This window comes from Pleurodeles waltl, chromosome 6, assembly GCF_031143425.1.
Source record: "Pleurodeles waltl isolate 20211129_DDA chromosome 6, aPleWal1.hap1.20221129, whole genome shotgun sequence".
Lineage (NCBI taxonomy): Eukaryota > Metazoa > Chordata > Amphibia > Caudata > Salamandridae > Pleurodeles > Pleurodeles waltl.
In genome coordinates, this window is record NC_090445.1 from 817,564,278 (window position 1) to 817,581,919 (window position 17,642).

The 17,642-nt window shown below is 43.7% G+C and overlaps 1 protein-coding gene across 1 annotated transcript in view; it reads right to left on the bottom strand.

Moving 5' to 3' along the window:
• The window catches only part of CFAP58 (cilia and flagella associated protein 58), a 371,939-nt gene that overhangs the window by 267,560 nt on the left and 86,737 nt on the right, over positions 1 to 17,642 (bottom strand). Inside the window, exon 4 of the mRNA XM_069239433.1 lies at positions 17,086 to 17,242. Within this exon, the coding sequence (XP_069095534.1) occupies positions 17,086 to 17,242 (157 nt within the window). The remainder of the gene's footprint in view (positions 1 to 17,085; positions 17,243 to 17,642) is intronic.

Consider the following 17,642-nt stretch of genomic DNA (forward strand, 5'->3'; position numbering starts at 1 on the left):
GGATTTCTTCGGCGACGTACGAGGCAAAGGGCGGACAGGAGACTGTTCCGGCGCCGGAGCCTCAGGTCTATTCGGCGTCACCAGTTGAGAGGTTGACGCCATAGGCGCCGGCGCCGAGCCCACATTTCCCATGGGAAAAAAATTTAGATTTTGGAATGATGTTTTTATCTGTTGGTGTTATTAAATATTGTTATATGATTTATTGTTTCATTGGCCTATTCGTCTCAGGCACGTAAAAAATGTTGGTACGGACGTCGGCACGTCGGCAAGGACCCCTTATTGCCTGTATGACGTCAGACGGCGTCGCGTGGGCAATTGTTACGTCCTCGTCGACGTGCAGAAGCTAGGAAGAAGATTTCCGTTGAATGCTGGCGCAAGGGGAGTATTCAATAGGTGAGGAATCCACAGGTAGTTGTATCCATCAGAAAGATCATCTCACAGGGTTGGTGGAGCTGAGGCTGTTTCTGCTGAGGGGGTGTGATGGTTGTGGGACCAGGGCCTGAGTGTCATCCTCAAACTCGCAATCATATTTTCTACTCCCACGCTCACAAGACATATGCTCACCTGCATCACTTCTTGGGGACAGTTGATCTCCAAAACACTCTCACTGACGTGACAATAGAGCAGCGCTCCCTTTTTGACCATGTTGCAGTATCGCAAGCTCTTGCACTCCCTCCCAGCCATAAGACCTTCCGTTCATGGCACCTGTGGGAGACTCTCCTCCAGCGGCTGGCATGATGGATCAAATCACTCAAGCTATTACTCATTTTGTAGCTTTAAATAATACCCCTGGCACTTTGGTCTTCCTCCTGTGGGAAATCCTGAAAGCAGTTATCTGAGGAGAGTTCATTCAGTTTTTCGTGTTGCATAATAAACTCCGGAATAAGGAGAGAGAGCAGCTCCCTCAGCAGGTGCTGGAGTTAGAACAGATACATAAACGCACAGGTGCACCCCGGGTCTTGTGATAACTAGAAAATGGCGAGAGCCCAGCTTGGTGGACTGGACCAGAGTACGGCGGAGCATGCCCTGCTCCGATTGCGCCACTCTTTCTATGTGGGCGGGACCAGATGCAGTTGCTTATTGGCTAATAAGCTTCGTGTTCAGTGGCAGTCAACTGGGGTGGGGTCTCTCCATTTGCAGGATGGCACAGAGATTGTGGGTGACAAACCCATAGCATCTGCCTTCAGCCAATTCTATAAAGATCTCTATTCCCAGCAGACTCCTTCAGGAGAGGACCCGGCAGCACACTTGAGGGTGGCTCACACTGTTCAACTGACAGCAGACCAGGCAGAGACATAAGACTATCTGATCAGGCTGGAGGAAGTCATATCTGCCATTGCACACCTGAAAGCTCTAAAATCACCAGGCCTGTTTGGATTTTCATTCCTCTTTTACAAAACCTTTTGTTCACTTCTAGCGCCCATCCTGACGCGTCTATTTAATACAATAACCAGGCCAGACTCAATTCTGCCTTCGATGCTCAAGGGGTCAATAGTCATCATCCCCAAACTGGGGAAAGATCTCCAACAGTGGGGGTCCTACCGACTGATACTGCTTCTTAACGTTGATGTTAAGTTATTCACTCTATTGTCTCGGCTAACCCGCTTATGCAGGTGTTGACAGACCAAGCGGGATTGGACCCGCACAGACAGTGCAGTGACAATACAAAAATAATTCTCCACCTGCTTGACAAAGTCAAATGCTTTGAATAGGAAATTATACTCCTGGCTGTCCCCACAGAGAAAGTGTTTGACTAGGTGCACTGGCCCTACATGGAGGTGACTTTGGCCCATTCGGCTTCAGACCCCGCTTTCAGTCCTGGGTCCTTAGCAATTACAGCCAACCCAGCGCAACCATGTGGGTCAACGGCCTGACTTTGCTCCCATTTCTGATTTGCAGGGGGATAATGCAGGGGTGTCCTCTTTCACCCCTGCTGTTTGCTCTGTACATGTATCTCTTTGCCCAAAGAGTATGGGATAATCCAACTATTGACGGTGTTATGTTCAGTGGGGAGATGCACACCACAGCCGTTGATGCCGATGATGTGATTGCCCCCACCCCCCCTTGGAAGGTCCTATTCCCACTACATTCTCAGAGACCATTGGTCCTGTACTCTTCACCAATCACTTTACACAGCACTCAAAGTGTGGGACCGGGTGGCCTCATCAAAAACTCTTTCTACATTCCCTTCCCCGCTCACCCAGATAGTTGGCAATACTGTCTTTACAAGTCAGCCAAACAATAGGTGGGCGGGGAGTTTAATGAGGTCCAGTGTACAGTCTCCCTGACCCCCCCCCCTTTTTGGATTAGTAGAGTGGCGGAGCATTATTCCTTACTCACTCTCATGTGGTTTTTAATCTTGACCAAGATCCTCAAAGTCTAAATTAAATAATTTTAGTTGAGGTCCTTTAGCCAATTTTAAGTCATTCTCTCTCTCTCCTACTTTTTCCTAACAGTAGGTTTACTTTACTCCTACTGTATCTGTCACAGCACACACTTTACATTCAAGATCTCCGGCAAAGAACCCCCCAGTAGGGCAGTCAGACTTTGCAGCGCCAGTCTGACGAGGAGCAAGTCCTATGGTGAAGCATGACATCTACTGGATGTGTGAGGGCTTTTGCCTCTAACTTTAGAAGTGTCTTGAGGACCTGGTTTCTTTCTTTTCCTTCTGTTAGGAACAGTGTACCTTATTGTTTTTCAATACTGCCTTTACACCTGGCACAGACCACTGGCATGGAGCAGCCCATATTTGGGTATTGGCTGAGGGCGGAATGCCACTCTTTAGGTCTTTTTTTAATTGCCCTCTTTCATTTGAGTGCCTATGGGTGGATTATGCCTTCTCGGAGACCGAGAGAATGCAATACTTACAGTTCTGCACTGTGCGATGCAACCATATATGAAAGAAGGAGCTCAGAGACCACTGACGTGCTTTGAAAAATGGCTTTTGATGAAAGACATGGATAAGGACCTAATTACGGACTTGTATGGCACGTTACAAGACAGTCCCACAACATCTAAAACACTGGGTCAAAAACAGTGGGAGGTGGAATTTAGGAGGACACTGTCAACTGAGGAATTTGAGGAGCTATATTACAGGGAGCAACACACTGCGCAAAATTTGGCCAGCATTGAGACAGCAACTAAGATAGATATTTATTGGTATCTTACCCCAGTGTGGCTTAATCAGGCAACCTGGCCTGTAGCACAGAGTGTTTGAGGGGGTGCAGTTCTCTTGAGACGCTGACACATTTGCTTTGGGACTGCCCGAATATTGCATGTTATTGGGAGGGGGTTTGGATGATATTGATGTACAACTAGATACACAACTCCCCTGTTTCCATGTCTATATTCTTTTGGGACTTCCCAATTCTCTCACTTACCCACTTAAATCGAGAAGAGGCTGACAGACTGGGGTGGCTCTGGGAGCTGCTCTTCAGAATATCCTTGAACATTGGGGCACAGCTACCCTCCCTACCCATTTGGGGTGGCTCCAGCGTTTATGGCATATGCTGTGCATGGAGAAGCTTACCCTAGTGTTGAGTGCACAGGTCAACTCCTTTAGTGACATTTGGCATCCATATTTGGCTTTACTGTCCAAGAAGTTCAGGAAATTAACTTGCCCTTAATACCTATGGCTTGTGCAGCTGAACAAGGCTCAGACGCCTGCATTACCATTGTGTACTGAAATAATAAAGGGCGCCTTATATGTAGACTGTCTATAGTCCTGGAGCATTGGCTCTGTGTGCTCCTGGGGAATGTGGGGTGGGGGGTTAATTTTTATGGGGAGGATGGGGGGTTTGCTGTGGGAATTGTTCTATTTTCTAAAACTCCTCTGCAATGCTGCCGGCCTCCGGGTTATGGGCATACAGTTGTGTATTTCACCATTTGAATGCTTATAATAGCTGCCAGCCCTCGGGGTTATAGGCATACGGCTGTTTCACGATCCTTGCTGAGGTTTCAATGAAGAGAATTAATACATGAAAGTGAGACATCCGCGTCCATTCCTTTTATTTGTGCCTCATCACCCATATCCAAAATACGAGTGAAAGGACTGATAATTTCCCAACACTCGTATAAAGCTCTTTCCAATCCTGTTCTTGGATCCTAACCCTTCTTAAACAAAAGCCCAGTGTGGCCCAGATCCAATTCAGTAGGCAGCTGCTGCTTAATAAGGCAGAAATGCCACTAACGTGGCTCTAGGGCCACTACATCCGTGCTTCTGGGATGATAAATCATCTCAGGACAGAACATGTCCTCTCCTTGACGATCCTTCGAACTGCTATTTTCCTTTTGGCCAGAACCTGCTTCAACGTCAAAGTCGCAGTTTGGGAACCTTTCCTAGATGACTCCGGGGCTGCAGTGTGACAAGAGGGTGGACCTACATAGGCACATGAACCAATACTCGGAGCTCACCTGCAAGTGGTTGATATTGGCTATGGCTGCCTCTACCCAGGGGCCGACATCCTGTGGCACTTACCCTACTGACTAACTACCCGACAAAGACTCTCTGAAGGGCCTATGGTGACCATGAGCCGACAGCTGCCCTCTTCTCTCTCTCCCTTCTGTCTCCATCATTGTGGTTACAGCGGGCAGGGATTTGCTTGCCTGCCTGACCATCTGTTAGATTACATGTCTGTTTGTTACCCTGCCTGTTGCTCATAAGGCACCCCAAGATCCTGCATAGAACAAGCAGTGGGCTATCGATGGTACATTAAAGGATCATCCAGTGACTTGTATCATGATAAAGATACACCTATGTCTTTCTTTTCTCCTTTTTTGTTACCTTCCTTATTTATGTTTTCTGTATTGGTGAGCAGGTTTGTATGCCTTTTATTCTCATTATTATATTGAAGCATTGTACCGTTCCTGTTGCTGATGATGCTCAATAAAAGAATTGCGACACAAAAAAAAGAACATACAAGTCCCATCTTTTACGCTCTGACAAATCAAAAGTTTAGTCATCTCTCTCTTCTGGACCACTTTTGCAGTGTGCCTCTTCCAAATCATCAGGTAAGACCTGAGGCTCATTAATGCTGCTTTAGACACTTCTGATTGCACTGCGAAGGACACTTCTACTTTCAGTGGCTCTCTGACCACCCTCCACAACCTTCCTTGTGCATGCTGACTGCAACTGCATCAAATGCTTCATTTTCATTTTCCTTTTACCATCATGACCAAAACTCTTCCTCATAAGACTGCATGTGATCACGTCATACCCACATACTGTTAGCACGACAGTCAGTGTGATAATCGAGTAATGATCTGCCATCCTCGCATCACCATCTTTCGCTCAGAGGAACATAATGTGTGCGCCTGTCTGAGCAAGATTGCACCACAGAACACTATCAGAGCCGCACAGCAAATAGTCTCCTTTCCTGAATAACACTTTAACTACTCATACATAATCTCTGCTGAGACGTTCTGACACAGTGGGCTTAACAGCCCTGCAGCCAGGTAGAGAAGTTCTGAAACTATCCCATTATGTGGATAGCATCCATTTCCAAAAGTTGCAGTAACATTTCGTTCAAATTATAGCACCACTGCTATAAGGTGTTACTAAATGACCATCAAAAATTAGTAGAGAAATTATGAACCTGCTCCATTAATACATGCCATTCCTGCTCAAAAGAGCTGGAACTGTCACATAGTGCTGCTGGGAAGGGTAGGTACTGCCTCAAATACATAGCAGCGCTGCTGACAAGGGCTTCACAAAACCTTTAACAGTTCTCTGAGAAGTAATAGTTTTGTCTGACCAGGAGTATGGCACCCCTGCTGGGTAGTACCGATGCTGTTCCTTCAGAAGTGCTGCAGCACTACTAACAAGCACTGGCATCGCCTATACAATGTGTTTTGCCATTATGTGCACCATTGTGGCTGCTGTTCAAAATGGCTAAAAGTTAGCAGCATAGATGATCAGAGTGGAGTGTGGGAGTACAGTGTCAGAGAATAATTTTTTGGGGAGTGCCGCAGAGTGGAGTAGGAGGAGTAGAGTGTCATAGAGTTGAGGGGAGTAAAGTTGAGTGGATCAGTGGTAGAGCAGAACAGAGTGGAGTGTGCTGGAACAGGGTTGAGTGGGTTGAAGTGGATCGAGGTAGTGGGGTGGATTGGATTGGAGTCGAGTAATAGGGGTGGATTGGGGTAGAGTGGGGTGGATTGAGTGGGGTGGATTGGTGTAGGGTGAATTGGATAAGAGTGGGGTGGATTGAAATGGGGTGAGGTAGATGGGATTGGGGAGGATTTGAGTGGGGTGGATTAGATTGGACTACTGTGAGTGGGTTGGATTGGAGTGATAGGGCTGGGGTGGATTGGATTTGAGTGGGGGGATTAGATTGGGCTGGGTGGAGTGGATTGGATTGGAGTGGGGCGGACTGGATTCACTGGATTGTAGTGGGGTGGATTGGACTGGAGTGGCGTGGCATAGATAGGATTAGGGTGGGGTGGATTGAATTTGATTGGGTGGATTGGATTGGGATGGTTTGGAGTGGACTGGATTGGAGTGAGGTGGATTGGAGTGGATTGGGGTGAGCTGGATGGATTGGAGAATAAATGTGGCGGACTGGAGTGAGTAGTGTGGGTGGGGTGGAATGATGTAGAGTGTGCTGGGTTGGAGTGAGTGGCATAGACTGAGGTGGAGTGGACTGGAGTGGGGTGGATAGGTTTGGAGTGGGGTAGATTGAAATGGGGTAGGATGGGCTTCAGTGGGCAGGATTGGAGTGGGGTGGGATGGAGTACATTGGATTGGGGTGTGTTTGATTGGATTGGGGTGGATTAGAGAGGAGTGGATTGCATTGAGGTGGGGTGGATGGACTGGAGTGGAGTGGATCGAAGTGGGGAGGGATGGATTGTGGGATGGATTGGAGTGGGGTGGTTTGGATTGGAGTGGGGTAGGGTGGGGTGGGTTGATTGGAGTTGCGTGGGGTGGATCAGACTGGAGTAGGGTGGATTGGATTGCAGTGAGGTGGGTGCATTGGACTGGAGTGAGGCAAGATGGATTAGGGCAAGGTCTATTGGATTGAAGTGGGGTAGATTGGACAGGGCAGAATTGTGGTGCATTAGATAGGTGTGGGGTGGGGTGGATTGGATTGGCGTAGGATGGAATGGACTATACTGAGGTGGATTGGAATTGAGCAGAGTGAATTGGATTGGGGTGAGGAGGGGTGTATTGGAGTGAGACAGATTGTTTTGGATCGGAGTGGGTTGTTGGGGATTTAAGTGGGGCAGGGTGAAGTGAGGCAGGTTGGAGTGGGCAGGTTGTTTGGGATTAAAGCGGGGCAGATTGCTTTGGTTTGGAGTAGGGCAGATTGTTTTGGATTGGAGTGGCGCAGATTGGAGTGGGGCACACTGTTTTGGATTGGAGTGGGGCAGATTGTTTTGGATTGGAGTGGGAGAGATTGGAGTCAGACAGATTGCTTTGGATTGCAGTGGGGAAGACTTCAGTGGGGAATATTGTTTTGGATTGGAGTGAGGCCGACTGGAGATTCAATGGGAATGGGGTGGATTGGAGTGGGGTGAATTGGGATGGAGTGGGGTGGACTGGATTGGGGTGAGGTAGTTTGGATTGATGTGGGGCATATTGTTTTGGATTGGATGGGCCAGATTGGAGTGTGGTGGGTTGGAATGGGACAGAATATTTTGGACAGGAGTGGGGCGGGTTGGAGTGTGGTAGATTGTTTTGGATTGGAGTGGTGCAGATTGGAGTGAAGCAGATTGTTTTGGATTCAAAATGGGACAGTTTGTTTTGTATTGAAGTAGGGCAGATTTGAGTGGGACAGATTGCTTTGGATTGCAGTGGGGCAGACTGGAGTGGGGCAGATTGCTTTGGATTGGAGTGGGGAAGAATGAAGATTGGATGGGAGTGGGGTGCATTGGAGTGGGGTGAGTTGGGATGGAGTGAGATGGATTGGATTGGGGTGAGGTGAGGTGGATTGTATTGGGTGAGGTAGATTGGATTGGAGTGTGGCATATCATTTTGGACTGAAGTGGGGCAGATTGGAGTGGGACAGAATATTTTGGGGTGGGTTGGGGCAGACTGGAGTGAGGCAGATTGGGGTGGGGTAGATTGCAGTGGGTGGATTAGAGTGAGGCAGACTGTTTAAGTTTGGAGTGTGGCAGATGGGAGGTGGACAGATTGTTTTGCATTAAAGTGGAGCAGATTGGAGTGAGGTGGACTGGAGTGGGGCAGATTGTTTTGGATTGGAGTGGGGGCATATTGTTTTAGATTGCAGTGTGGAAGATTGTTTTGGATTGGCATGCAGCAGATTGCAGTGAGGCAGAGTGTTTTGTATTGGGACAGATTGTTTTGGATTGGAGTTGGGCAGATTGTTTTGGGCTACAGTGGGGCAGGTTTGAGTGGGGTAGATGGGAGTGGGGCATATTATTGTGGATTGGAGTGGGGCAGATTGTTTTGAAATAGAGTGGGGCGAATTGGAGTAGGCAGATTAGGTTGGAATGGGTTGGGAAGATTGTGGTGGGTTGGATTGGATTGTGGTGAGTAGTTTGGATTGGAGTGGGGTAGATTGGTGTGGGGTGAGGTGGTGTGGACTAGAGTGGGGCAGATTGGAGTGCGGTGGATTGGGCTGTACTGGACCATTATGTACTAAAGCATAATTTCAGAAATTACACATAATAAAGATACAATGTTATTTTGCAATATTGCAATATTTAGAACAAGATGATCTTCATCTTTTGAGAGCAGTGCCCATGAGCAAAAACAAAAGAAAACATGAGTGCAAAGTGAGATAAGACGACTTGGCAAAATAAAAGAGAGTTAGCTTTAAGCCTCCATTATGTATTAAAGCATCATTTCAGAAATTACACATAATAAAGATACAATGTTGTTTTGCAATATTTAGGACAAGATGATCTTCATCTTTTGAGAGCAGTGCCCATGAGCAAAAACAAAAGAAAACATGAGTGCAAAGTGAGAGAAGACTACTTGGCAAAATAAAAGAAAGTTAGCTTTAAGCCTCTGTTTGCAGGACAATAGAAGTTAAGAAGAAGAAAATTGTATCTCTATCATGTCAGGAGCAGAGGGCCGACACGGATTAATTTTAATCAATGAGTGCTTGGTCCCTTCTTCGCACAGAGCAATGGAGATGGTGCCAGGTGTGCAGTGATGAATTACGAGGTTGTAAAGAAGAATGCCATGCAAGTTAACAAATGGCAAGAGACAGGCAGGCTCCAATCCCTTTACTGTACACATCAGAGTCTCGAAAGCGAGATGAATTTACTAGCGTATGGACTCCCAAGCTCGATCGTAAAAAGTGGTGGTCCTCTTTGATTTAAAGCAAAGAAACAATGCACAGAAATCATGGATCTCTTTCATTCAAATTATGACTCGAGTGCAGAGGACAGTTAACAGTTCCATTAAGAGTTTATTAGTACACTACTTAATAGGGTACCCATATACTAAATGATGAGGCTGCCATGGTTTCTCTATATACTTCAGAATATCTCCTTTTGTGATACAAGTGGTTTCTTCTTTCAGATAGGATAACTAAGGACATTGCTATGGGTCTGGTCATTCCCATAGACTTTCTTAACAAAACTGTAAGGGATATATGTAAGAGCTATAGGACTGCCGGATATTTGGAAATAATACCAGGCCATCCAAAAGATTATATTTAATGACTGGATTTTTTCATGATATTTTTTCCATGTGTGAACCAGCTTTGCGTTTAGGTTACAGAATACTCAGAATTAGGAGCCACCAAGTTATTATATATGGTAAAGAACTACCCCGCACATTGCTGGTGCCCACACAAAAGGTAAAACACCTGAAAAACGCCCATACAGAAAATGGACTGAATCATCACTAGAGAAACTCAACTCTGGGATAATTCAGCACTTAGGGAGCTGGGATTATTCAGGGTTTTTTGGAAATAAGACACAATATGAATCTGCAAAGTGTTGGATATTTGATGGCCGCAGTAATGAAATAATATAATGATTTTAAAGAGGATACAGCTTACATGACTCACAGTTCTTTAAATATGTGAAATAACGACATGACGTAGTCAGGGATAAAAAGCAACTATGGGATATATATCCAATTTATGAATAACTCACCAGAAAAGATAACACCAGTATAGGCAAAGTGGGAAAAGGACTTGGATCCACAAGACGGTGAAGAATGGGAGAAGGCCAACTGGAAGTCTAGAGAAGTGGCGATCAAAGAACAGTCCTACCCAAAGCATTTGGGTATATGCAGAAGACATATGTTTGAGGGAGTCTGGCCAATGAGGAACCTATTTCCACACTTGGTTTGAATACCCCAAAATCTCTAAATACTGGCGTAAAATTGGAGCAAAACAGGTGCAAACCGAGTAGGACACCAGAATTATGTTATTAGGAATTATGTTTCTAGTTATATGATGCAAACAATCACCCCCAAAATAGTAAACGTTGGCCTGTGACACAGGACTAGTGGTGGCTAGATGAATGATCGCCAGATTATGGAGTTGGAGGAGGATCCCCACTTGTAGAAAATGGCTTCTTGACTTGGACTAATATATGTTCACAGAGAAACAAATCTATAGGAATCTATAGGCACAGGGGCTGCCCAGGAAAATGTAAAAAATATAGGGTAAACAGTGAGAGATATCTGACCTAGAGTGAGGTGTGTTCACATGACCAGACGGTCAAGGTGGAACTAAAGATGGGGAGGAGAGATGCTGAAGAGGAAGAAACAGCCATGAAAATTCACCAAATTAAGTGGGATCCAAGAGAGCCACCTTTATACATTGAGGGCCACACAGGAATGTGATAAAATATGTTATCTGTTGTACACCACCAAAGAGTAGTTCTGTTTAATAAGGCTGTACAAAATAATAATGTGAACTGTGCTGACAGCATGTGCGTATGCTTCAAGGTTTTATACCTATGGAAAGAAACACTTGAAATGTTTAGTATTTTCTGTTTAGATAACACAAGGTCAGGCAATGCAGTTCAATCACCTGTTTCCGCGTTTGAAACTACAAAAGTTAAATATCCCTCTTCATATTTAAACAAAATCTTGCACCATTTATACACATTTCATCTTCATACTCGTCCAAGCAAAGCTTTTCAAAGTGGTAAAATAATCTTTTCTGGGGCTGTCAATGTTTATTAAGGAATGCCCCCTACCCAAAGTGCTTAATCCATACATTGATTGAGAGGAAACCCGAGCTTTAAAAAAATATGAGAGTGCACGCTGTGCTCTTTGAAACAAAATACACTAGATACACAGAGCTACATTTCAAGTAATTTCCACTTCTTATAAGCATCAGCTGAATATTAAACTGCCTTTGGATGACATAAAGAGCTATTTGCCAAGAGGGGTTTAGAGGTTGTAATCGGGAGGGGGGGGGTGCAGTATTTGAGTACATAAGGGGCACTATTTAACCAAAGGCTTGCTCTGTATTCAACCCTTTTAGGGCCATCTGGATTCATCCATTCGAAACATGAAGCATCCTCAAGTGAAGATGAAACCAAAACCTTTAACGCTCTGGTAAGGAAAATATGACCGAAACCGTTGTGATGAGTCTTGAAAAAGAAAATAATACAATGGCCCTTTACAACCCAACCTCCCCAGCAATACTTTATAAAAAGGTAGTGCCCGCCATTCCAGGCAGAATTAAAAGGTAGGTATGAGCGCATTTGCACCAAGTATTAGTAAACAGCTTCAACACACATATTTCTAATTTAAAAGCTGCATGTCCACATGTAATGTATGTGGGTGCCTGAGGAGGAAGAACTAACAAGGGAAACGTTTCTATGTTTCTGCACACTGCAGTGCATTTTGTTTTCATATATTCTACCCAGACATTTTTTAAACGTGTTTGATTATACCCACGGATAACTTTTATGGCTGATAAAGCAGTTTGTGGTTTAATATCTGTATATTTCCACAGCTGCTTATCCCGACAGACGGAAGATGACATTCAATGTAGCCTACAAGAGCAAAACGACAACTGCTGTAACAAAGGAGTCCATTTCGACTTTAAGAATGGGACAGGTAGGATGATGTCCATGCATTTGGAAGTCACCTTTAAAGATGTAAACTTCCCTCTGTGTGAGACGTCAGATCTGGCTAGAACTCTCACACCCGATATGGGAAAACATGAGTTGTAGTTTCAACCCCCTTGACTGGAGCCAGAGTCAAAATAGTAAATCCTGTGATGAGTAGGCATCTGGCTACAAATTGTACAGATTTACGAAAGCTCACTCTTCGCAAAACGTCCAAGTATATGTGAGGTTAATCAATGATTTGCATAACTGGTATACACCTGTTTTTTTGCTAAATCTGTTTGTAGCGAGTACCCTGTTTGGGCCGGAAAAAGTGAAATACTAAATTAACTTTTGAATTTCTTTTTTATTCTTAGAAAACATTTTTACAGTCGATGTTGTCCCGTCCTACACTTCCACTTCCACTTCCACTTCACAGGGACCTAAATGTGTGCACTTGCCTACAACCGCTCTACCATTTTGCCAGCCTTGTTTAAGTGTAACTTTTTCAGAGCAGAGAAGCATGGAAATGTCACTAAAATGTTTGTGAATACCTAAAAAGATACATCTGAGAGGTAGTTTAGTCATTTAGACTGTACTTTTCGGACTCTCCCCTGGAAAAGCCAATGTGTGCATATCTAAGTTAAACTGATCAATACTGAGGTTCAACAGATTTGGGGTCATAGATGACGCAGTTGGTCACAGTGTCCTCACTCACACAGACGGTGTTTCTCGGTCACCAAGAAAGGGAATTTCCTCTGCTCTCCAAACAGGAAGAGAGGCACCGAGGTGGGTGGGAAGGACAATCATCCAGCATATGTTTCTGACAAGTAGGGCAGGGAGAAAGCCACCAACACCACATTATTCCTGGAGGATTGAGCCAGGATACTAGATGGAGATTGAGCCCCAAGCAAGCTGTAGCACCACATATGACATTATTTAAGCCATGCTGCCTAAGCACCTTCTTGTCCAGCCATAATCACTCAAATAGTCACATATAGCTCTTGGGTAGAGTGCACCAAGGCCATATTACACAAAGTGCCTTGGGGCACAAAGGCCTTTTGTGCATACACTTGTGCAGCCCCTTCTGTAATGTTGATAATTCTGGTGGACAAGTAGCGCCACCGCTATCTCTAGAGGGCATACCCTCCTTTGCACGGGGGCCTGGCCCCATGCAAATGAGGGAACCTCTTTGCCTCCTGCACCCATGCTGCATTACAGATGCAGACACAAAGGCAAAGAAGCCATCAGGAGGCGCACTGACAGTCCATTACAAATAAGGTGGCGCACTGTCAGTGTGCTCCCTGAGCGCAGCCTTCTGAAAGGGACAAAGGGGGTCCCATGGACACTCCAGACATCCCCCAGCAGGCAAATGCAGTCACCAACTGCACCCGACTACAGAAGGATCTCTGTATCATTAAAGCGCAGGCGGGTGCTGCCTGCACAGTGGCTGATTAAAACACTCATCCATATTTCACTGAATGCACTGCCCCAAGACAGCCCTGAGGGCAGCATATTCGTTATAATCAGGTGACTGTTAAAGGTTGTGCCCACCGCACTCGTGTAAAGGTGTGCCCAATACATAATGCGGACAGGGTGTACCTGAAATCTAGATTATAAGATTGATCTTCCTCCATTGAGGTATGAGAATAGGTAAAAACTGTCAGAATTATTTTGTAGTTAAAAAGGAACTCTGACAGTACCTTCAGAACAAAGGTGAGTCTTCAGAACCACCTGGTCCAATTAAAACCATAAAAACCAAGCAAAGGGAATGCTGTGAACCTATGCACCTGACAATGTTATAGCCACAAAGAAAGCCTTCAGCATTGGAGCACTTAAGTAATTTTATGCCAACGGCTCAAACTATTTTTGGATGAACCTGGCCAAGACCAGATTTGAGTTCAAGGAGCCAGTGGAATGTCTACCTGGAGGAAACATATACATTAGGCCTATTAGGCATTTTTATACGACTTTATTGGCAGATAGAGAATAACTCGTTAGTTCTCTTCTGATAGACTACAATGGCCAAGAGATAACTGTTGCAGAGGTCCATCAGCACCACATGTGAGATATGTGATGTGCGAAAGACATGACAGTTGACCATGAACAGGTATGTGAAACATTTACTTTTGGAATTTGTTCTTTGCTTGGTGAAGGCCTTTCAGTCAGCTATCAGGACCTCCTAATTCTCAGAGGAAAGTTCTACAGATGCAAAGGTTAAATCCACATGAGTGATGTGCTCAATCTGACCAGTAGTAGGTAGGAGTGGGTCACTACCTCTACCTCCAATGAAAGGAGGTCATCTTTTTTCAAAGGAAGGAGTATGGGGATCCACTGACTCAGATTGAGAACATCTAAAAAAAAAGCTTGCTAAGATAAGTGACACTAGGGTGACTCTTTTGAATTTTCAAAAGGACCTTTGGATCACACGTTGATAGTGGAGAAGAGTAGATTGTGCTGCAAACCCCTGACATCAGAATCATGACATATGTATTCATAACAACAATATATTGTGAGTTTTAACATTTGACTAACGGAAAGTGGTACACTCAATGGCAATAAAGAAGTGCATTCACTGTAGTGCTAAGAAAAAATGAATATTGTGTGGCTGAACCTTATTAAATGAAATGTCACTATTGAATGTATTTACATAACCATCCTCATGTTATGTAAATGTATTTGCGTTTGAAACTATAACAATTTATGTAGTATGAGCACTAATGTTTTACACTTTAATGTTGAAATGTACTTCCCAGTCACATCGAAGCTCAGGTATTAGTAAAAGTCTGCATTTAATTTAACTGTAGCTTGAAATCCAAATTGAATCTACGTAGGTGGCATTCACACAAATGTAGAAATATGTGTACAGTATAACGTGAAATTAAATGTGCATTGCTGTTTAACGTTTAAAGTTGACTTAACTAGGCCTGAATTTCTTTAACAAAGCACAGTAACTGGACTTCATTTTTTTGCTAATGTGTCATTTCATTGGAAGTGCATTCACATGAATTGTTAGTTTGGAAACAGATGGCTTTTGTTTTAGTAATAGAGAGTGTGAGAGAAAAACCTTGAAGGCAGAACATAGAAGGATCAAGGTTGAGATGACTGTCCCGTATTCATACATGTTGCAAAAGATGTTCAGAGGACCAAGGACAACAATGTTCTCAGGACTGCTATGAGAAAAGGAGTTGGTGTTGCAAATTCCCCAATGGGACAGGAGAATACAAAAGAGCTTGTGATGGGATGATCAGGAGGGTGTTACCTTATTGGATTTGTGGTGTTAACTAGGGCTTTCACTGATTGGTTGTAGGCAGACTTTCCCTGGACTTGAGAGGTACAGAGCTCTGATTTTCCCCTTTGTCTCCTATGCTTCAGTGTGGCTTTTAGGCTTACACTTAACTCTTTAAGAAGACTCTTGACCGAGCATCTAAAATGCTGACACCTTTCTCTTTTCTTTCCATTCATTTTTGCCCTATTTTTGTTCCTCCCCTTTTGTCCTTATATTTTTCTAGGTAGATTTTCTTTTTGCAAACAGTTTAGACTTCTAGTAGATTTCTCTTATTTGTCCATGGTTCATCTTAGTTAGATGATTTTAACTTGCCCTAATGTGTAAAAGAACTGATCAGCGATTGTTTTCCATGTACCAAATCCTGCTTTTGATATTTTGGATTGCTGTGGTAGAATTTTTTGTTTGTCTTATTCTAAATCATCTACAGTTCTGCAGAAGATTTGGTTACCCATTTGCTATTCTCTATCTTTACAGTATGCTTTTGGGATTTGTTTACATTAACTTGAGTGTAAAGTGTTAATTTGTAATAAAATTCTTAAACTTTATTTCCAGTATGGGTTTTCGTTCTGTGGCCAAATACTGTGAATTATTGTTGACATATTGTTACCTAACTTCATAGTTAATCCTCTTGCAGGGAAAAAGATTGGCTGCCTCATGACATGAGCATATAAATGCTCCATCAGTAGTGTCCATGAACTGCAAGTGCAGGAGGTGAAAAGGCCATCCCTTCAAAAGATTCAGAGCATGTGTCCACCATCACAAGGTTATATCAAGAAATGAGTGGAAAGGCATAGGCTTATTGTCTTTTAATTAGTTCAGTGTTCTGACAGATGAAGCTTCAGAGAATATTTTTGGAGCCTGAAATGATACATTGTAAGACACTGACATTGTAGGGCACTTGTAGTACCCGCAGCATCTCAAACACAGCCCATCATGGTCTCATTGAAGAAGTGGTGACCTGCCTGGCTGATTAAACTATTAAAGTTATCTCAAGGTAAAAGATGACGGTTCTTTTCCACACCGTTTGGTGGAAAAACAGAGAACAGACTTAGTTGTGCATACATCGACAGATGGGGGTGTGGCACATAGGATGCCAACCTCCATGCACAGTGCCAGAATGTAAAATAGATTATCAGCCATAGAAGAATTATGAGGGTCCCTTCATTAGGTGGCAGGGTATTCACAAGTTCGGAATATAAAACAGTCAAAATGCAAAAGTATGAAACCTTTTTTTGCTTTTTTCTGTAAAACACATGCAGGTTCAAGGCAACCTGGAAGGTGTATATGCATGTATCTGGAGAGATCTGTCGTAAACTATAAAACTATGTGTGAAGAGGCACTACCTTACAGGTTGATAATATTTATATTACTTTGCTTGGCAGTATTGCTGCAACAAATAATATTTCTGGTGAGAAAATCCTTTAAATGCACTAAGGGGACAGTGTGATCTTTGAATGATAACAGGGGTTAGTTTTGTTTTTAATGCCTGCATGATTGCGAAGAAAAAGTAATCTCAAACTGCAACTGCCCACTCTTCCCACTTTGAAGAGAATCCCTTCAACATGGCTGTCTATCTCAATTATTCAGGATGAGTTTCTGAAAGTGACTTGTGAATTCCTGAAATACAATTTCAAACCAACAAGGGACATAGTCCAGAAGGTTAAGCCAGGTCCTGCATGAGAGACTAGGTAGACCATTTCATTCGTAGGAAATTAATTACATAGCCCCCAAAATACCACAACAAAGGTAAGGTCCACCTTTTAAATGGATAAACAATGACCTATTCCTGGCATTCACATAAAATGACACACCTGGGAAATTATTTGATCAGCTTCTTCTTTTGCTGTCTCTACTTCCTGTTGTCGGCTTGATGCTTCAACCAGATTGTGGCGCAACTGCACTACCTCTGCCAAAAGCTGATCTCGTTCTTTGGTGAGTTCTTCTTTGGCTTTCACCAAATCATTGGCGCTAAACCCAAAAAAACAACATATTTTAGTTCACAAACACAAATTTTCATCAGGACTTTCAAAAGTAAAACGGATTCAGGCTTTTTTGCACATCATCTTCTTTCTGTAATCCTGTTTGGGTCTCATAATTTTAGGACTTAGGTTTACTGTTACCTCAACATTCGAGTATATCAAGTTTCAAAGCTAGTGCATGACTCAGAGTAAACCTAAACCATTAAAATAGTAAATTTACTCCCTGAGGGATGCCAAAAATGCAAATCATTAACTCAGTTTTCCTAAACAACACATAAGACAGCCCAGCGACATCCATAGTCCTTCTCAGATACTAAGATCATACCAGCCTGAGAGGTAAAACGTCTGTTGATTGGGTCATCAGACATGGTACACCACAGGGTAATAGT